General features: G+C 35.4%; 1 protein-coding gene across 6 annotated transcripts in view; it reads right to left on the reverse strand.

Moving 5' to 3' along the window:
* The window catches only part of NBEAL1 (neurobeachin like 1), a 163,230-nt gene that overhangs the window by 109,404 nt on the left and 31,369 nt on the right, over nt 1-22,457 (reverse strand). For all 6 annotated transcript variants that reach the window (XM_070387937.1, XM_070387932.1, XM_070387955.1 and 3 more), the window contains 6 exons: nt 17,493-17,574; nt 16,804-16,931; nt 10,213-10,295; nt 6,144-6,229; nt 3,207-3,513; nt 1,472-1,578 (listed from right to left, as the gene is read on the reverse strand). In XM_070387937.1, the coding sequence (XP_070244038.1) occupies nt 1,472-1,578; nt 3,207-3,513; nt 6,144-6,229; nt 10,213-10,295; nt 16,804-16,931; nt 17,493-17,574 (793 nt within the window). The remainder of the gene's footprint in view (nt 1-1,471; nt 1,579-3,206; nt 3,514-6,143; nt 6,230-10,212; nt 10,296-16,803; nt 16,932-17,492; nt 17,575-22,457) is intronic.

A 22,457-nucleotide genomic window follows, 5' to 3' on the forward strand; every position in this document is an offset into this window, starting at 1 on the left:
GTGTACTAGAAATAGAATTCTGTCCCATGAAATTTTAAAGAATTATGTAATAGCAAACAAAACTGGAAACAAGTTAAATATCTATATACTTAACTAATACTATACTTAACTAATAGGGAATATTTAAGTAAGTCATATATTCACTTAATATAATAATATATAAATATTAAAATCATAACAAATGAAAATGCTAATGCTGCTGCTGCTACTGCTGCTAAGTCGCTTCAGTCGTGTCCGACTCTTTGTGACCCCATGGACTATAGCCTACCAGGCTCCTCTGTCCATGAGATTCTCCAGGTAAGAGTACTGGAGTGGGGTGCCATTGCCTTCTCCAGAAAATGCTAATGAAATAATCTTAAATGAAACAAAAGTATAAAAACATATGCTTATCAAATGCTCATACCAAATTTTAATAAGTGTAACAAAAAAAAAGATTTTAAAACTTAACAACAAAAAAGCTAAAAAAAAAATTAGAAATGCACCAAGAACCTCACATTTTTCTAAAGACAATATAAATGGCCAATAAGCACATGAAAAGATGCTCAGTATCACTAATCATTAGAGAAAAGCAAATCAGACTACAATGAGATGATACCACCTCACACCCATTAGGACGGCTATTATCAAAAATAAAAGCGAGGAAGAAGAGGAAGAAGAAAAGGAGGAGAATGAGGAGGAGGAAGGAGAAAACAAATGTTGATGAGAATATGGGAGAAACTGGATTCTTGTACATTGTTGCCAGGAACATAAAATGGTGCTGCCACTATGGAAAACAGTAAGGCACCTCAACAAATCAAAAGTTTCATTACTATGTGATCTAGCAAGCCCACTCTGAACATATGCCGAAAAGAATTTAAAGTAGGGTCTGGAAGAGATATTTGTAATACTCATGTTCACAGCAACATTATCCATGATAGCCAAAAGGTAAGATCAACTCAAGAGTCCATCAACAGATGACTGAATAAATAATATGTGGCATATATATATATATATCCATACAATGAGTTACTCTTCAGTCTTAAAAGGAAAGGAAATTCTGCAATATGCTACAACATGGATGAATCTTGAGGTATTATGCTGAATGAAATAAGCCAGTTATAAAAATCAAACACTGCATAATTCCACCTATATGAGGTACTTAAGAGTAGTTAAAATTATAGAGACAGAAACTGTAGTAGTTGCCAGGGGCTGAAAGGACAGGAGAATGTGAAATTGTTTAATGGATACAGAATTTCAGTTTTACAAGATGAAAAGTTATGGGGAATGGATGGTGGTAATGGTTGCAACATCAATGAGAATGTATTTAATACCACTGAATGATATACTTAAAAAATGATTAAGATGGTAAATTTTATGTTATGTGCATTTACCACAAATTTAGCTATGGTTATAGTATGTTCGAGATAAAATCAAAACATAAAATAATAGCTTAAAATTAAAGACAATAATAATAGTAATAACAGAAAAATACCTTGCAGTTCTGTAGCAGTCGTATGAGATGTTCAAAGCAGTTACTGTTAAGAAAAATAGCCTGAAGAACAGGTCTATCTGTGCAGTCTAACATGGCTGTGATGGTATCTAGGAAAATAAAAACAAAATCGTCCATTAATAAAGTGGAATATTTGGGATCACAGAAACATTCACTCTAGCTGTATATTTAACTTAGGCATTTCAGCTGACAAATAGATGTAAATTAATAGGAAATAATAAGGAGGTGGAGTAGAAAACAAATCCTGTACTTCTCTAGAGAAGGGAAAGGCTACTGACTCCAGTATTCTGGCCTAGAGAATTGCAAAGAGTAGGACACGACTGAGCGACTTTCACTCTCACTCACGCACTTATTTCTTCATAAGAAAAGTGAACATTTTTATACTTTATTATAAAAAGTATTTATTTTTGCATATATGAGTTATAAATATTTTTCAGAGATTTACTTAGGTGTTCTTCCATTAATTTAAGTGTAACAAACTGTGGTTCCCAACTTGCTATGAATAAGTAACACCTGATTATATTTGGCAACACAGTTTCATTTATACAGCATAAAATTAACATATAGCCATCATGAAAATGAGAGTTACGTAATTAATCTATTTGTGATGATGCTTTGGTCCTATTTCCTACCAAAAACAATGTCCTCACTTGGAAATCAAGGGGAATTTGACATAGGTAATATGAAAGTTCGTAACAAAAAAGAAGTCCATTCAATAGAGACTCAAATTTCCTTATAAACTTCAAATTTATAATTTTAAAACACTATATTTTATAACATAGAATACAAACTATATAAGGTGAATCTATATACAAAACACTGTTGTAATGAATCATTAAGTTTCACTAAGATTTTGATGTCCAGTATTTTTTAAATTGGACACCACACATACCCACACAATTTTTAAAGTCTCTAAAGTTATACAACAAACCATTAGTGTTGGTTACGTCAGATGGCAGCATATAAAAACCTTTTCCTTTTAACTTCTCTGAATTTTCTAGTTTAGCTATAATGAAAATATTTTATTTCCATAAAAAAGAACTCTCAGTTAATAATATTAGTATACCTATTCATCTAATAAGAATACAAAAAGAAACCACATATATTGGTTAAGGAGTCTGCAGGGAGCAGAGAGAAGGAGAGGGAAAGAAATTGGGTGAGGAAGCAATGGAGGGGGAGAGAGAAGCACAGAGGGACACAGAACAACCAACACAAAGAAAGAGAAAGAAAAGCAAGACACACACACAGAGGATCTGAGGAATCAAAACAAAACAAGAAACCAGAAACTCTCAAGAGGAGGGCCATGCTGAAGCAATGGCCATAGAGATCTTAGAGAAGCACATACAAAACTGATTACATATGACCCCTTGCTGTAGGTTAGAAATGTACAAATGGCACTTCCTGAAAATTTACTTCTAAAATTTCAAAATCACAGTTGATTTTCTTTTTTTTTAACACTGATGCTTTGAGAGGATTACAACTTTCAAAAGAGAATATAACGGCTCAATTTTGTCACTGCTAAAGCAAATACGTGAAAGACAAATCAATTCCACATTATTTTAAAGTCAAAATCTATAAACAGTCACACAAAGTCTGAATTAAACATTCACTATTTTCTATACAATGGTCGTGAATTCTAAATGAAAATGGAGAATATAAATGTAAAACAAGTAGATTCAAAGAAAACCAAACAGAATAAACTTCATCTAATACTCACTCAGCATTTTGATCTGAAGAGCTATGAACCGGTTTTCCCACTGTCTGGACCTCCTTTGATTAGGTAAAGCTGAATGATCTGAATTTAGCAATTTAAAATAGTTCTCCAGAATAGTGCTGGTTTCCACCTGACGCTGATCGGAGCTACTAGTGAGAAGGATATGCACTACTTCTGTAAGGCACTTCAGAGTAAGTTCTACCTTCCTACCCACTTCTTCAGGATTTCCATCCTCCCAAGAATCACAGTCAGCCAAAACTCTCATAAGAACTTCCATGGTGGCTGGAGAAATTGCTTGCAAAGCATTCTTCTGAAACATGAGAGACAAAAAAAAAAAAAATGAAATCCAAACCTAACTGAAGTGCTATACATTTTCAAAAACAAAGAGACTTTAATATATCTGCAGACAGTTTTTTCTTTAAAAACCAACATTACAAATTTTTTACATGGATACTCTGACAGACACTGCTGGTGTATTACACATATTAAGTCTTTTCTTCACTACTAATAGAATTCTAATTTTATTCAGAGTAATCTGCTCATATAGAAAACTTCCTCATCACCCTCCCTTGTAGCTAGGGGTAGTCCTTGGTCACGAATACATGCCAGTAGACCAGGAAGAGGATATCACTTTACAAATAAAAGAGGGAAGGATCCTTGGCTCTTGGCCTTTTCACCTTTTGCAACTGTGCAGCTATCTGATGGAGTTTTGCAAATGAGATGCTGTCAGCTTTTCAATATCTCCTTCAAAGGTAATTGGCACCTGCCATTTGTCTCCTTCTTCACTAACCCCCTATCTTTGTGTCCAAAGCGCAGACACGATGGCCAGAACTCCAGAAGCTATTTTGTAGCATAAGACATAACAGTAAGGATAACATATTGACATTAAAAAGGAACCCAAGTCCCCGAAGATCTCCTAAAGCCACCAAATTCATTCTGGACTGTTTACTGCTTTTTTCTTTTTAATGAGAGAAAAAGGTAAACTTCTAATTAAAGCTGTTAGAACTTTACTACTTACTGCTATAGGGCATGGCAACCCACTCCAGTATCCTTGCCTGGAGAATCCCCATGGACAGAGGAGCCTGGGGGGCTACAGTCCATGGGGTGGCAAAGAGTTGGGACAGGACTGAATGACTTTCACTTTCACTTTTAAGGAGTTATAAATCTGATACACCCATGATATACTTCGTGCTTATAATCACAAGCACTTTGTTAAGTACTTTACATATATAATGAGTCATTTGGTCCTTGTGTGTTGTTATTTACACATTATAAATAAAGAAACTAAAACACACATAAATAGTTTATCCAAGGTCATACAAATAGTTAGAAATGACGTAGAATTAACTCTGGCTCCAGAGCCCTTGCTCTTAACATAGCATGAAACAGCATAAATATGCTTGCAGGAAGCCAGGCAAGATGCTGAGGAAAGGGAGACCAATCATTGGACTTTAAATGTTCAACTCCTTATGATAAAGGTATTATTATGTCTTTTAGATCCTCAATTTATCTAAATACCCCTGTACTGAGGCTATATTCAACAGTCTTATGATTTCAATATAGTTGTAATTATAGCTATGATCCAATTATAGGATTTTGAGTTATTTTCAGTATATAAAATAATAAACTGGCCTTTAAATATCCATTTGATTTCCATGTGAGTTTTAATTACTGGAAGTCTCTTAAGGTTCAATTACCCGGAGGCATTAACAAGTCTGGATTTGTTCAAAAAGGGTATGGGCTCCAACCAACTTCTCCACTAGTCAAAAAGAATGCCATTTCCAATTTTGTTCCTGTACACTTACTAATTCTTAGTAGTGGAGAAATGATGGAAATGGGGACGAACTGAAGCAAAAGACGGATATTAGCTAATAAAGGAAAGTGAAAAAGCAGATAAAGTGAAAAATAAGATTCTGGTCACCATTCCTCTCACAACGGAGACTCTTTATCTTCTACGAGAGTGAAGAGGAGGGGGCAAGGTGACCCACTAGGAAATCCAAACAGTATTATTAGCAATACCCATGATTTTGTCATCAGTAGAAATCATATAATTTTCATATATTACAGTTACAGTATCTTTAAACATCAATTATGCTCATCTCTTCTTCGAAATTACATTAGTCACTAGACTTGCTGCTGTATTTTTTAATTTGATATGTTATAAAGAAGCCCATTACTATGTAACAGACTTGTTTTATTAATATTTTAGTAACTGCATTTCAGTATAGTTTCCTTTGTGATGGTGTGTATTTTCTTTCAGGTATGTGAAAACATTCTGACAAGAGGCTATATCAGACTGCCAAAGGGTATGTGGTACAAAATGTGTCAGAAACCTCTGATCTAAATTTGTGGTTAAATAAAACAAGTAGAATGTTCCTTCTGAACTATAACCTGTTTTCAACTAGCAGTTAGACTCAGAGTTTACCACAGCTGTTAAGACATTCAACTGAAAAAAATAAACGTTACTCAAACTTCTTTACTGTAAATAATTTTAAAAAGTTGAGTGGTTGAAAAAATGAATATAAACCATGTATGTATGCCCTTAATAATTATAAGTAGACAGAAAAGTGACTAAATTCATATGTCCTAGGAAATGAAAGTCTGATTTCATCAAGTGAACTATCAGAGATGACTATCCTCTATATTCTAAAGCAAAAACTGGAAGCTGAAAGTCAATACAGCTAAGAACTTCATATACCCAAAACTGTTAAATCTAACTATTTATGCAGTACTTTTATAGTTAATGCTAATATTATTTCTTGAGTTTTTTTTGAAATTCATAAATAAAACTAAGTAAATTAGTTTTAAACAAGATTTAACTTCAGAAAAATATTTGTTCATTAAATTGCAAAAAGACAAAGACTTCATTAAATAACCCATGGCAAACTGTTTGTAGTATTTACCGTCATTTTACAGATTAACTTTCAACATGTTCCTCACCTGCCCACCAGCTACTATGGCTCCAAAGAGATGCAATAAGCAACACTTAAGACTCTCCTTGAGATGTTCACTTTCTTGAAAACACTCTGTGAATACAATACACAAATAACTACATAAGATTTCTCAAATAACCACATAAGATTTCTTTCAACTGATTGATTTCTAAGGAATGTTTGAATGGAAATATTAAAAATTATTTGTGAAAGGCTGAAATTTATTAAAAAGCAAGGTTAATATGCATTTTTCATAGAAAAAAAAGAGAAACCATCAATCTTAACATATACATCTGCCTTATTCATTTTTATGACTAGAGAGCATTCCACTACAATGACATACCTTAATTTACTTAACTAGTTCTCTACTGATAAACATTTATGCTTTTTCACTTTCTTTTGATACTGCTAACAATCCAGTAATAAATATCCTTTCACATACATCACTATACACAAAGAAAGATTATAACACGAGAATGATTTCCAATTTTAGACACAAAAAACATTCCAAAAAGAAACAATTTTCAGTTAAAAGGTATTGATAAATTTAAAACATTAAGACATCTCAGCTATGTTGGAATAATTTCACTATACAAGGTTTCCTGCTATAAATTACTACAAAATTTGGCAAAATAGGTTTTAGAGATTTTTTTGGTTCTAGAAATTGAAAGTGAACTCAAGGATCACCTCAGTTTCCGGTTTATAGACATTTTCTGAACAAATGTACAGAAAGGGGGAACCCTAAAAGAACATGGCTATTTCCAGAGATAGGAGACAGATTACAAGTTGGGGGAGGCCTAGGAAACCGGAATTCATAAAGCAGTACTAAAATGAAGGAAGCTATACAGAAAAAGCAATCCAGAAATATGCAAAGGGCTCATTTTGAGTCCAAGTACCAATCCTAATTTAAACCATGAAATCCCACCAGACAGCCAAAAACCTACAAGAGGTTGTAAACCGAACTGTGAGATTTCACACACATGACAGAGTTCTATTCAGCCAGGAAACACAGAGAGAGGGTGTAAAAAAAGATACACTATGTAAATTCTAATCATAAGACTGTTGGAGTGTCAGCAATATACTGACACTGACAAAACAGGCAAGAAATATTATCAAGGCAAGGCAAAGAATATTACCATGGATAGAAAGAGACATGAAAATACAACTTTTTTAAAAATCTGCAATAGTTTATTTTACAGACTGTACATCTACACTTGAGATAGATATTTTGGGATAAATTAACCAAATACGTGCACAATCTACATGCTGAAAACTATGTAAAATTGACTGAAAAAATAAGTAACATACAAATAATTGATGAGATACATCAGACTCATGAGTTGGAAGTCTAAATATTCTTAAAGTGGCAATTCTCCTCAAATAGTCCCAGAGATTCAATACAATCTCAATCAAAATCCCAGCAAGCTTTTTTGTAACAATACTGAAAAACAGATTCTAAAACATATATTAAAATGCAAAGGAACCAGAATAGCAGAAACACCTTGAGAAAGAAGAATAAAGCTGGAGGTTTTAATGACTTCAAGACTTGGTATCAACTCACAATAATCAGTACAGTGTAGAAACAGCATAAAGGCAGACACACGGAAAAAAAAGGAGAAGCCAGAAGTCAACCCATGTTTTACTGTCAACCAATTTCTGACAAATGTGCCAAGGTAATTCAAAAGAAGAAAAGAACAGTTTCTTCAACAAATATTGCTGGAACAATAATGAGAAACCTTAGGCTAGATACAAAATACCAACTTAAAACAGGTAACTGACCTAATAGAAGAAAACATAAGAGAAAATCTTCATGACCTTGAGGTAATTAGTAAGATTTCTTTGGGAAGACACAAAAACCACAGATCATCAGAAAAATTTTATAAATTAGATTCCACTCATATTTAAAATTTCTATGTTTCAAAAGACTCAAATGAAAAGATAAACATTCTAGGAGAAAATATTCTCAGTGATCAAGTTTAGAATAATTTTACCATCAAAAACTACAACTGAGGGACTTCCTTGGTGGTCCTGTAACTAAGACTCTGCATTCCCAATGCAGGTAGCCCAGGGTTCAAATCTGGGGTCAGAAACTAGATTTTACATGGTGCAACTAAGATCCTGGGTGTGCAACAAAAGTCAAAGATCCCACGTGCTGCAACTAAGACCCGGAACACCCAAAGAAATAAAAATAAGTATTTTAAAAAAAAACCTATAACTGATTCTAAAATGCTGAGTAAATAAAAGACTGAGTCCACAGTGATACATAAAAAAGGGAGAAATAAAACCTTTGTCCCACTTAAGTATTATTTGAACTCATTTTGAAAACAGTAAAAGAGAAAGATTTAAGTACTTTATGCAGCCTTTTTAGGAATAATTGTAATTTATCTCCAATGGATGAGGGAAAATTCTTTTTACAGAATATAACAACTTATGGAAGTATAAGAATGGAGATCTGAAGATAATATTGCAACCCTGAATGAAATAACTGCAAGTATCATCAATGAGTGCAAAAATATTAAATGAAAAAGTATTGAAAAATAAGATATTCACTCTATGCAGGGTAAGAAAAACTCTTCTTCCTTCTCTATTAGAAAATGCACCAAGAATTCAATCACTGGAAATATGACAAATGTAGATAGTCAATGCGTGACAAACGTGTTACCAGGCAACACTGTTCATGGTAAAAATGCCCCTTGATCTAGAAAGATTATGATGACTATAAATAACCTGATGGGAACTTATAACCCTGGGCTTCCCTGATTTCAGTGTAAATTATAATTTAGGCATTTCCTTTCCTAGGATTTAGACGTTACATTCACGGGTATAATGGTATAAATGTCTTCTATGGGATACTGCACTTCAAAGCCAGGGTGGCTCACACACCCATCAGTTTGGTTTCATATCCTGACTTGGAAAATCCAAGAAAAGCCCTAGTAATGCTGTGAGATCTCCTTCTGAAAAGAAATGCCTACACTGTTTCCCTGGAATGCTGGCTTTCCCGGTGTGGACACATGAGCTTGCTTATCTAGCTAAAACCAGTATCACTACTGGTGGTCAAGCAAAGTATTGCATTCATCTTCACCAAGCAATCAAAGAACTAATTGATAAGCAGACCTTTGGTCCGGTGCAAAATGTCCATAAGATATTTGGTCCATGCCAAAAGCTCCTTGATATTTGGTCCTACCCAAAACTATTCAGCACGAACCAAATATGCTCATTTTGGATAGGACTAAATTTCAAGGACCTTTTGGCATAGCCAAATGTCTTACGGACATTTTGCTGTTGTTTAGTCACTAAGTCATGTCTGACTCTTTCCAACTGCATAGAACCAAATGTCTTTATGTACATTTTGTGTTATCTGCTCAGTTGCGCCTGAGTCTGCAACCCCATGCACTGAAGCCCACCAGACTCCCGCAACCATGGGATTTTCCAGGAAGAATACTGGAGTGGGTTGCCGTTTCCTTCTCCAGGGGATCTCCCCAACCCAGGGATCGAACCTGGGTCTCTTGCATTGTAGGCAGACTCTTTACTGTCTGTGCCATGAGGGAAGACATTTTAGGCAGGATTAATTGCCCTACAAGGGACTATTTCTGTCTTATTTCTTAGAGGGGGAAAAGGTGAACAAAAATGTGGTAAAATGGCAAAATGTTAAAATCTGACAAATTTGAGTGGGAAACACAGGAGGTTGCTATTACATTCTGCAAAATGTTCTATATTCTTGAAATACAGCATAATCATTTTTTTAAAGAAAGAAAACTAGAGTCCATATAGATCATACAAATAGGAACCAATTCTCTCAAGATTATTTTCAGTAAAAGTTCTGAAGTTCCAAAATATACTACTGTCTTTAAAACATTCAGCTCTTCTCAAAATAAAAACACTCAGAGAACAGTAAATTAAATAAAACCAAGAGGAATAATGACAGCAAAATAACAATCAACTTCTCTAGTAACAGGTTCTTAGAATCTTTATCTTATAAATACACAAGCTGAAACAAGGTCAGAATCAGAATAAGAATAAGGAATGATCAGAGTAACATCAGAATCAAAGCAAGAGAAATTAGAGCTGTTACTTACGATAAAAGAAAGGGACGAACTCCACTGTGAGAGAAGCTGGTTTATATTTCTGTCTGCTCTTTTCCACAGTACTAAAGATTCGTCTACCATTAAAAAGAAGTTAATGGCATATTACAACATGGGCAAATGGAGAAGGCACAATTGCAAAAACAATGATAAACAATACTTTGCTTTTCATTTGTATATTAAAAATACACCACCAGAATTGGAATAAGCTTGAAAGGGAAGTCTAGCCAATAATTTAAATGCTCACCAACTGAAAGGATTTTTTCTTTTGAATTGTGCAAAAAAATTTACAACAGTTACTGGTGAAACATAGCAGCCACATTAAAAGTCTTATAACAACTGGAAATAGAAAAAGGAACTAGCCTTTTAAAATTTCCAATCTGTAAAAGAATTTAGTAGATCAGATCAGATCAGATCAGTCGCTCAGTCGTGTCCGACTCTTTGCGACCCCATGAATCGCAGCACACCAGGCCTCCCTGTCCATCACCAACTCCCGGAGTTCACTGAGACTCACGTCCATCGAGTCAGTGATGCCATCCAGCCCTCTAATCCTCTGTCGTCCCCTTCTCCTCCTGCCCCCAGTCCCTCCCAGCATCAGAGTCTTTTCCAATAAGTCAACTCTTCGCATGAGGTGGCCAAAGTACTGGAGTTTCAGCTTTAGCATCATTCCTTCCAAAGAAATCCCAGGGCTGATCTCCTTCAGAATGGACTGGTTGGATCTCCTTGCAGTCCAAGGGACTCTCAAGAGTCTTCTCCAACACCACAGTTCAAAACCATCAATTCTTCGGCGCTCAGCCTTCTTCACAGTCCAACTCTCACATTCATACATGACCATGGGAAAAACCATAGCCTTGACTAGACGAACCTTTGTTGGCAAAGTAATGTCTCTGCTTTTGAATATGCTATCTAGGTTGGTCATAACTTTCCTTCCAAGGAGTAAGCGTCTTTTAATTTCATGACTGCAGTCACCATCTGTAGTGATTTTGGAGCCCAGAAAAATAAAGTCTGACCCTGTTTCCACTGTTTCCCCATTTATTCCCCATGAAGTGGTGGGACCGGATGCCATGATCTTCATTTTCTGAATGTTGAGCTTTAAGCCAACTTTTTCACTCTCCACTTTCACTTTCATCAAGAGGCTTTTGAGTTCCTCTTCACTTTCTGCCAGAAGGGTGGTGTCATCTGCATATCTGAGGTTATTAATATTTCTCCCGGCAATCTTGATTCCAGTTTGTGTTTCTTCCAGTCCAGCGTTTCTCATGATGTACTCTGCATATAAGTTAAATAAACAGGGTGACAATATACAGCCTTGATGTACTCCTTTTCCTATTTGGAACCAGTCTGTTGTTCCATGTCCAGTTCTAACTGTTGCTTCCTGACCTGCATACAAATTTCTCAAAAGGCAGACCAGGTGGTCTGGTATTCCCATCTCTTTCAGAATTTTCCACAGTTTATTGTGATCCACACAGTCAAAGACTTTGGCATAGTCAATAAAGCAGAAATAGATGTTTTCCTGGAACTCTCTTGCTTTTTCCATGATCCAGCGGATGTTGGTAATATGATCTCTGGTTCCTCTGCCTTTTCTAAAACCAGCTTGAACATCTGGAAGTTCACGGTTCACATATTGCTGAAGCCTGGCGTGGAGAATTTTGAGCATTACTTTACTAGCGTGTGAGATGAATACAATTGTGCGGTAGTTTGAGCATTACCTGGCATTGCCTTTCTTTGGGATTGGAATGAAAACTGACCTTTCCAGTTGACACCTAAGGCAGTAGTTTATACAGCACGACTAAAATCAAGCTATTTTGTGGCACTTTCTGAAATTTTATTTGGACACACAGACTCCATACTACTGGCTTCCTTCACAATGAAGGATACTGATCTAGAGGGCTGGAATCACAATTCCAGTAGTTTTGATGGCTGAAATATTTCTACTGACTTTGGTAAGACCAACACAAACAGCATGTGCTTTTACCAAGAACATTTTAATTCAACACAAAATAAGTGTATCTTAGATGGGCATGGTGGATATGGGGTTTAGGGAACAAAGGTTACTGTTATGATGATACATCAGCAACTGGTGGCTTGTTGAAAAATTAGAAAAATATATATACATACTTTTTTTCTCATCCCCTGAACATGCTTTTAACACTGTTAGAGCCAACAAAATAGAAAATATTTGGAGGACAACTACAAAGAAATCCCATATATTTAAATATGAATTACTGATAAAGCACTACATTAAGCTGCCTTCTTCTTAACAATCTGAACAATACTCCATTATGTTATTGAAATTATTTTCCTTGTAACTGTAAAGTAAGAAAAGCCAACTGACCATAGAATAAGACAAACAGGATAGGACTCAGTACTAATCGAATAAAAAGTTCTAAGATTCAGCTCTAATATCGAGATTCACTAGAAATCATATCAGACACCATTTGTTACTGCACTGTTTTCCAAATCTATGCCTATTTCCATTTTCCAGAGGGCTTAGGAATTATCATACTTCTGTATTTACAAACATAACATCTTGGAACATCACTGGATCTTCCTGTTTAATTAAGACCTTACCAGGGTTTTTAGTGCATGTCTTTAAACAATACAAATATTACTAGTTTCAAATAAAAAACTGAGTCAAACTATAAAAAAAATAAAAAATCAGTCATGTTGTAGAAAAATTAATTTTAAAAGGATGAAATCTGATTTAGCTTCAGTTAGGCTTTTCCACAATATTATTTACATTTTGCACATTATTAATTATGATATTAACTAATAGAATATATATCCTATCCAAAGATCCTGTACTGCAAACAATAAAGATTCTCATTTGATTAACACAATAAAAATATACTCTTGTGATCTGTGATTAATGACTCATTCTAAAGGCCCTGTATTAGATGTGACATACAAACATAAATAATTTCCATTATACTTGTGGTAAAATTTAATAAGCTTAATTAAAAGAGGAGAAAACAATTATATCATAACAGGTATCAGAGCATAAGTAATTTACACTGCATGCTTTCAACAGGTTGAAACAGAACAGCTAATAATGTATCATTTTTAAAACATAGTATATTTGGTTGCTCCATTATTAACTGGTATCTGGCCAAGCATTTAGCACCTAGCTGATGCCAATACACAGCAACAGGTTGCTGAGAGGGATGCAAAATGTTTGTTTGCATCTCAGTTTTCTAAAGTTTATGTCCCCTGGTCAATTTTTCTATGCTTTTTTTGTGTTCCCATCATACCTAGAACATAAGTTTTTTATTCTCAATTTTTAAACTTTTTATCCGGAAATAAATTTAAACTCTGGCAAAAGCTGCCAGAATAAAAATAGTATAAAGAACTTCAAGAAGCGCTTACTCAGGGTCATTGTTTAAAATCTTATCCTAAATGCTTTATAATTTGCTTACTCTTCCCCCAAAATATATATGCACATATATTTATATATGTGTGTGTTTATGCTGCTGCTGCTAAGTCGCTTCAGTCGTGTCCGACTCTGTGTGACCCCACAGACGGCAGCCCACCAGGCTCCCCTGCCCCTGGGATTTTCCAGGCAAGAACACTGGAGTGGGTTGCCATTTCCTTCTCCAATGCGTGAAAGTGAAAAGTGAAAGTGAAGTCGCTCAGTCACGTCCGACTCTTAGCGACCCCATGGACCACAGCCTATCAGACTCCTCGATCCATGGGATTTTCCAGGCAAGAGTACTGGAGTGGGGTGCCATTGCCTTCTCCGATGTGTATTTATATATGTACACATATTGAGACCTATAATTTTGCAGAACATTTAAGGGAAATTATGAATATTATGCCCTTTTACCTCTAAATACTTGATAGTGAATAATTCCTAGGAATAGGGATACTGTCACATATAATATTACAGTACTGTTATAAATCTCAATACACTTAGCATTAACGTTATACATTTATTGAAACTACTATTATAATCCAATATGTCAACTGACCTAACAGTGTTCTAAAGCATTCCCACCTTCTCGTCCCTAAGTACAGTTTCCTATCCAGGGTCAGGCATTGCATTTGGCAGTCACACCTCTTTTACCTTCTTTAATCTGAAACATTTCCACAGCTTTTCTCTATGATACTTTTAAAGAATGCTGTCTCCTAACTCTTCCTTTTATTCACTAAAATGTTGTCCCTTTGGAGTTTGCTTGATGTTTCCATACAATTAAGATTCAGATTATGCATTCTTAGCTGGAATATTATACATGCAACGATGGGTCCTTCTTAGAGTATCACAGCTGTAGGCACAGGGTGTCCACCTGATTCTGAATGATGACGTTAATTTTGATTATCCAGTCACTGTACTATCCAGTACTATACAAAATAATTACTAATTTATACTTTGCAACAAGAAAGTAATTCTGTAGAGAAACATTTTAAAATTATGCAAAACCCATGTTCCTTACCAAACTTTCACCACCGTAGATTTGGATTCCTAACTTTCCTATAATGTGTCCAAAATGTTGATTCTTTTCAAACATCAGCATCCCCTGTACATTCCTAATTGTCATTTGACCTTCTAATGGAAGCAAGAGCCCTCTCTACTCCCTTATTTTTCTCTCTCTCCCAATCTTTATCGATCAATCACTGGTACAGACTTATGAATTCCTTTCTTCCTCCATGGTTTATGACTAAAGACAACTTATTTCAACATATAAAGGAAAGCAAATGTGTAAGTGGATAGGATCATTATATTTAATGGCAGTGATAAGTCATTCAGTCATTTCTGACTCTGCAACCCCATAAACTATAGCCTGCCAGGCTCCTCTATCTATGGAATTTTCCAGGCAAGAATATTGGAGTGGGTTGCCACGTCCTCCTCCAGGGGATCTCCCTGACCCAGGGGATCGAACCAGTGTCTCTTGCATCTCCTGAATTGGCAAGTGGATTCTTTACCACTGAGTTACCTGGGAAGCCAGTTATATTTAATAGCTGGAATATTTGTTCCTATTATTTCTATTAGACTCTTCTTGCTTTAGCTAAAAGATGTGTTATTTCAATAAAATATTACTATATAGAACATACAAAGTACTACCACATAGTCTATATACATGTTCTCTCAGTTATTAACTCTTTTTTTTTTTTTTTTCAGTTATTAATTCTTAACCACTATTCAACAGTGGCTATTCAAAGTGAGGGTATCATACCCTGGAAATCCTGAAAATCCTATTTAAAAAAAATCAAAACATTCTAGTAACGAAATGTTGTAGGAAGTAGGAATTGCTTATAAATAAGACAAATTACACTGAATATAAAACATCTTCAGATTGAAAGTACAGCAGACAGGGAGATTGAAAAAAGAGATCTGACTGTAGGTGACAATATACCTGTTCTTTTCCCAAAGGTAAGAAAGTCATCTGAGTTTTTTATACTCTTTGAGCTGTGTACTGGTAATTATGCCTTTGTTGCTAAGCTACCAATCCATCATTCCACATTTCATCTGCTTTGTGATGCAGGATACGCATGCTACAAACTATATTTCTTTTTCTCCAGGTACCTCAGTCTTGGTTTCATCAACACTTGGTACTAAATGGAGACTGGAAGACTGAATGGTTGAAAGGGGAATGATTCTTTATTGCTTTTCTTTTTTTCACCAGCCAACAGTTCTTAACTATGGCATTCACAGTTGGTTTCTGTCTTCAGCTTATTTTCGGCAATCCCAGAACAAGCTCTTCATGGCTGCTCAGTGATATCAGCACTGGCTTAGGGCTCTTTCCTCAGAAATCTCATACCCAGGAACTGCAGGACCCCTTCTCTGAAACTTCTAGTTCCTGATAACTCCAAACTCTTCCCTTTGTTCCCACAGCCCCAGGGAAGTAGCTGCTTCCTAAAGCCACTATTTCTATATTACACTAGTATCCCCCCTTTTGCTCTTTGAATCCTCTAATACCTGGCTTCCCTGGAGGCTCAGAGGGTAAAGCGTCTGCCTATAATGCAGGAGACCTGGGTTTGATCCCTGGGCCAGGAAAATCCCCTGGAGAAGGAAATGGCAACCCACTCCAGTGCTCTTCCCTGGAAAATCCCATGGACTGAGAAGCCTGGCAGGCTACAGTCCATGGGGTTGCAAAGAGTTGGACACGACTGAGCGACTTCACTAATACCTACTTAAAATTTTCCTTTTGCTATATTCTCTCTTTTAAAGCACTGGTTTCTGTTTTCCTAACTAGACCTTGGCTGACACAAGGTCCACAATTTAAAATAAACATTAATACATAAAACATTATTAAAATTCATTTACAAATTATGAAATATGCTTTTATAAAAAGAAATTTCCTTGAAAAATATGTATACTCTACTTGATGTTACTGTGCTCTGAGATTTTTTACCACAGATTATTAGCATTCAATTGCATCACAAAATAAAAGATCAGAGTAAATTAATTATCCAGAAGTGGCATTTACCACTAATTCATTACCTCTAATGTACTTCTCTATTTCAGAGATAGAGATGGAGCCTCAAACACAACTTACCAGTTGCTTTCACAGAGAACGAGACCTGCTTTGAAGAATTACATTCACTAGGACATTAAGTGTGCAAATGAACACTATGATTTATAAAACATACCCTGAAATCCGTTGCCTCCAATTCCGATATGGATCATATAAACTTTCACAAAATGCCAATGCATGGATCACAAATTCTTCAATAGATGTCTGATCTGCCAATTCCTTCTCTTTTTTTTTGCTTTTTAACTGAGAATTTAAATATAAAATTATATGCACTTAAAAATATTAAGCCATATGACATACTGTGCAATATCATTAAGAGATAAATGTGTTTCAGTCATCTAATAATAACAGATAATTTTTATTCAAATAAGTCTAAGTTCCACTTGAATCTGCAGAAGGTCAGTTAATCATATGGACTACATATAACCACTCAAATTTTAAATATTTCCTAGGAAAGGTTTCAAATTGTCAGCCAAACATTTTTCCAAAAATGAAGATGCTTTCAGTAAGAGGGCTATTTGATGAATAAATAATAAAAACATAAAATGACAAACTGTGCCATTTTAAAAAGCCACTTACAAAATGTTTCAATTTTTAAATTAAAATAACAAAATGTATTAATAACTGTTTTTCTACTTTTAGATAATATGCATAAGATGCCTGCAATAATGTACCCAATGATAATTTAATGATCTTCTCAATTAATACCTCCTCTGAAAACATTTAACTTTACTAAATTTTAAAAAGTAAAAACTAATTACTCTCAGTAAAGCAACAAAAAGAAATATATTAATTCACACCTACTTGCTGAATATAGAGTGTTGTCATAGTGATAACATGGTTGATATATGAGCAGGTCCCAATTTCTTCTACATTAGATAGATTTCTGTGAGAGAAAAAAAAAGAATAGCCATATATTTACTGCATATGAATGGTGAGAAAAATGCATGCTCATATTCAGACTGATTTTCAGAACACTTGTTGGCAAATGAAGTACAAATAATATTCATTAAAACAAAATCAATTTGATTATATAATTGCTTTCCCACTGAGAATGCAAAACACACCTCAAGCACTATTTAACTACTATAAATAGAGAATAAGAAATACATGTTAATTAGCATTTGCTTATTGTGAAAAATTGGAAAATATCACAAAGTAGAAAGAGTAAAAGTCATTAATGTTCTTACAACTCAAACATTAGCAAATAGATACATTGTGCATTATTTCTTTCCAGATTAGTTGCTATTTTCTTCTGTAGATTCTTAGCTTGGTTTTTTTACATATCATTCATTGCCTTTACAAGACATTTTGTGTAGTTTTACAGTTATCATCTTGCTTTCTGAAATTGGGTTCCCCTTTTGGACTCATCCCTGGTGGCTCAGATGGTAAAGCGTCTGCCTACATTGCGGGAGGCCTGGGTTCAATCCCTGGGTCAGGAAGATCTCCTGGAGAAGGAAATGGCAACCCACTCCAGTATTCTTGCCTGAAAAATCCCATCAATGGAGGAGCCCTGGTAGGCTACAGTCCATGGGGTCGCAAAGAGTCGGACACGACTGAGCGACTTCACTTTCTTTCACTTTCTTTAGACTCATAATATATCTCTTCAATTGTATTAAAAAGCCTGAGAGAAGGGTGGATATCTATACATACTCCAAGAGAGCAGAGTACATGCCTTGTGTAAAAGCAATGGATTAACAAGGGCATGGCATTCAGTTAAAATTTGACCCTCATTTTTATTCCATTTTTAACAAGATCAAGGTATAGCACATAAAGGGCTTCCCTGGTGGCTCAGCTGGTAAAGAATCCACCTGCAATGCAGGAGACCCAGGTTCAATCCCTGAGTCGGGAAGAGCCGCTGGACAAGGGAATGGCTACCCACTCCAGTATTCTTGCCTGGACAATTCCATGGACAGAGGAGCCTGGTGGGCTACAGCCCAGAGGGTCACAACTGAGCAACTAAAACTTGCACTTTTTTTTCCCATGACACATAAAATGCTAAAGTGTACTCTACCTAACCTTGGCAGTGTTTTTCTTTACATATTAAAAAAAAATTCTATTAAGACAAAAAACTCTATTAAGTTCTGAGACATTGTGACCTTGAAAAATACTCTGTATCTTAAAATTCAGTAGATGCTAAAAGAACAGGAAAAATTAACTGAATTAATAGACTTCTTAAGAAGTCAGAATGGCAGGACATCTTTGAGAAAGCAGAGAGTAAAGGCAGAGGTAACATTCAAAGCCCCTGTGGAGGATTCTGGGAAGACAGCCAAGTAGGAAGCACAAGGAATCTGTCTCCCCACCTAGAAACAGATACACTGTCAAAATCAGTTTGATGTAAGTATTTTGGAAACCTTGAGCCTCTAATGAAGGCTGGCAACTTCCAGATGAAGATTTGGATGGTAAATTGCAATTAATGTCCTACATTATGGACATTAATTTAAATTTCAGCTATTAGCACAGCAGCAGCTACCAATCCCCATCCCAGACATGTGGTAAACAGCTGTGCATATGTTCCAGAAGCAGCTTGGAAGCAAGCTTACAGGAACCATTATGGGCAAAAAGGACCCTGTCCTCCAAATATTGGAGATCTGTGCTCTGATCACCGACTGCTGCGTCTGATTATAAAGGTGCACAGAAACAGACAGGCAGCCACTGCTATTGCACCTACCCCGACAGTTATTACTCTTCCCTCTATGGGCAACATAATTTCCACGGGACTTAATGGGTCATTTCCCTTCCCATCTTCATCTTTTTAATTTTTTTCCCCTTTTGGGAGACAGATATTAAAGACCAGGATATTCAAAAATGATGGCATAAATGGGGAAAATTAGAGAGTGACCACATATGCTGAGGGAAAATCATAATAGATTTGAGCAGACCTCAGGTTTACAACTCAGGTTGATTCTCAGCACAAAGACAATCTGTAATAAAAAAAATATTATAAAAGCAATAAACAAAAGTAACAACAAAAAGCAGTAAACCACTGGAAGGAAGGTAAATCTGATTTTCAGCATTACATTATTAGATTCAATGTCCTGCATTCAATTAACAAGAAAATCAGAAGGTATACAAAGAACTAGAGAACTATGGCCCAGTTAAGAGAAAAAAAGAAATCAACAGAAACTTCGTGAAAAAGACTTATTGGACAAAAACTTCAAATTAACTGTCTTCAAGACACTCGAAGTATTCAAGGTAGGCGTGGAGAAAATCAAGAAGTTAATATGTAAACAAAATGGAAATATCAATAAAGAGATTTAAAAAACTAAAAAGAAGCCAAAAGAAATTTTGGTGCCGAAAAGTACAACGATTACAATGAAAAATATACTAGAGGAATCCAAGGACAGATTTGAAGAGGCAGAAGAAAGACTCAGGGAACCTGAAGATAGCACACTGGAAACTAACAAGTCTAAATAACAGAAATAAAAATATTTGCATAAAAAGAAGAGAAAGAAAAGGGGGAACAGAGAATACTTGAAGAAATAGTGGGTGAAAACATTCCCAATTTGATGAAAGACATGAAAATAAACAGCCAAGAAGCTTAATAAACTCTAAATAAGGTGAACTCACAGACACCCACACTGAGACACACAAAGTTATCATCAAATTCTCAAAGGACATAGAGAGAATCTTTAAAGCAGGAAGAGAGGAGTAATTCATCACATATAAGATATCTTCAATACAATTATCAGCAGATTTCTAATAACAAATTTAGGTCAGAAGACAGTGAGAGAATATATTCAAAATGCTAAAAGAAAAAACTATCAACCAACAACCCAATATCTGACAAACTGCTTCAAAAGTAAGGGAGAAACAAAGACATTTCTAGAAAATAAAAGGTAATGGAGTCTGTGCCAACTAGGTCGACCATGCAAAAAATGCTCAACAGTGTCCTGCAAGGTGCAAATTAAGGACACTACACAGCAACTCAAAGTTGTATGAAAAAATAAAGATATTAATGAAGGTAAATATGTGGGCAATTATAAAAGAGAAAATTATTGTAACAATGATTTGTAATTGCATTCTTTGTTTTTATATATTTTAAGAGGTCATATTTAAAGAAAAAAAATACTGTTCATGTAAAACCTAGAATTACTGTAACTTTGGTTTGTAACTCCAAATTTTATTTTTATATAATTTACAAGACTAACACATTTAAAATAATTACTAGCTTATGCTTTGGGGAAAACACTGTATAAATGTAATTTTGTGATACCAAAACCAAAAGGAGTAGGGAGAGAGCCATAAAAGAGCAGAGTTTCTGTATGTTATTGACATTAGAGTGGTATAAATTCAAATTAGAGTGTGATAACTTTAGAATGTTAAACGTAATACCAATGGTGATCAAAAAGAAAATATCTATTGAATATGCCAGGAGAAATATCAATAAACTCAGATATGCAGATGACACCACCCTTATGGCAGAAAGTAAAGAACTAGAGAGCCTCTTGATGAAAGTTAAAAAGGAGAGTAAAAAAGTTGGCTTAAAGCTCAACATTCAGAAAACTAAGATAGTGGCATCTGGTCCCATCACTTCCTGGCAAATAGATGGGGAAACAGTGGAAACAGTGGCTGACTTTATTTTTTGGGCTCTAAAATCACTGCAGATGGTAACTGCAGCCATGAGATTAAAAGACACTTATTCCTTGGAAGGAAAGTTATGACCAACCTAGACAGCATATTAAAAAGCAGACATTACTTTGTCAACAAAGGTCTGTCTAGTCAAGGTTATGGCTTTTCCAGCAGTCATGTATGGATGTGAGAGTTAAGACTATAAAGAAAACTGAGCGCCGAAGAATTGATGCTTTTGAACTGTGGTGTTGGAGAAGACTCTTGAGAGTCCCTTGGACTGCAAGGAGATCCAATCAGTCCATCCTAAAGGAAATCAGTCCTAGTTGTTCATTGGAAAGACTGATGTTGAAGCTGAAACGCCAATATTTTGGCCACCTGATGGGAAGAGCTGACTCATTTGAAAAGACCCTAATGTTGGGAAAGATTGAAGGCATAAGAAGGGGACGACAGAGGATGAGATGGTTGGATGGCATCACCAACTTAATGGACATGAGTTTGGGTAAACTGCGGGAGTCGGTGATGGATAGGGAGGCCTGGTCTGCTATGGTTCATGGAGTTGTAAAGAGTCAGACACGACTGAGCAACTGAACTGAATATACAATAGAATATGACAAAGGAATTTAAACATTTGATACAAAATGTCAAGGAAGACAGTAATTAAGAAATAAGGCACAAAATCTTGTTTGAAGGCATAAAGTAAACAAATAGCACAATAACAGAAATGTTACTTTCAATGTAAATGGATTAAAGTTTCCAATCAAAGACAAAGATTGGCAGAATTGACACAAACACATGATCCAACTATATATTACCTACTTGAGGTCCAAGGAAACAAACAGGTTGAAAGTGAAAGCAGAGAAAAAGATACTCCATGCAAAGAATAACTCAAAGAGAGCAGAGGTTGACCTATGAATATCAGATACAACATGCTTTAAGTCAAAAAAAGGTTACAAGAGACAAGGACATTATATACTTTAAAAAGCATAATATAATAAAGGTATATATAACATTATATATGTAACAAGGGGCTTCCCTGCTGGCTCAGTGAGTAAAGAATCCTCCTGCAATGCAGGAAACACAGGGGACATGGTTTGATCCCTGAGTCAGGAAGATTTCCTGGAAAAGGAAATGGCAACCTGCTTCAGTATTCTTGCCTGGAAAACGTCATGGACAGAGAAGCCTGGTGGGCTACAGTTC

The sequence above is a fragment of the Bos mutus genome, chromosome 2 (assembly GCF_027580195.1).
Source record: "Bos mutus isolate GX-2022 chromosome 2, NWIPB_WYAK_1.1, whole genome shotgun sequence".
Taxonomy (NCBI): Eukaryota; Metazoa; Chordata; class Mammalia; order Artiodactyla; family Bovidae; genus Bos; species Bos mutus.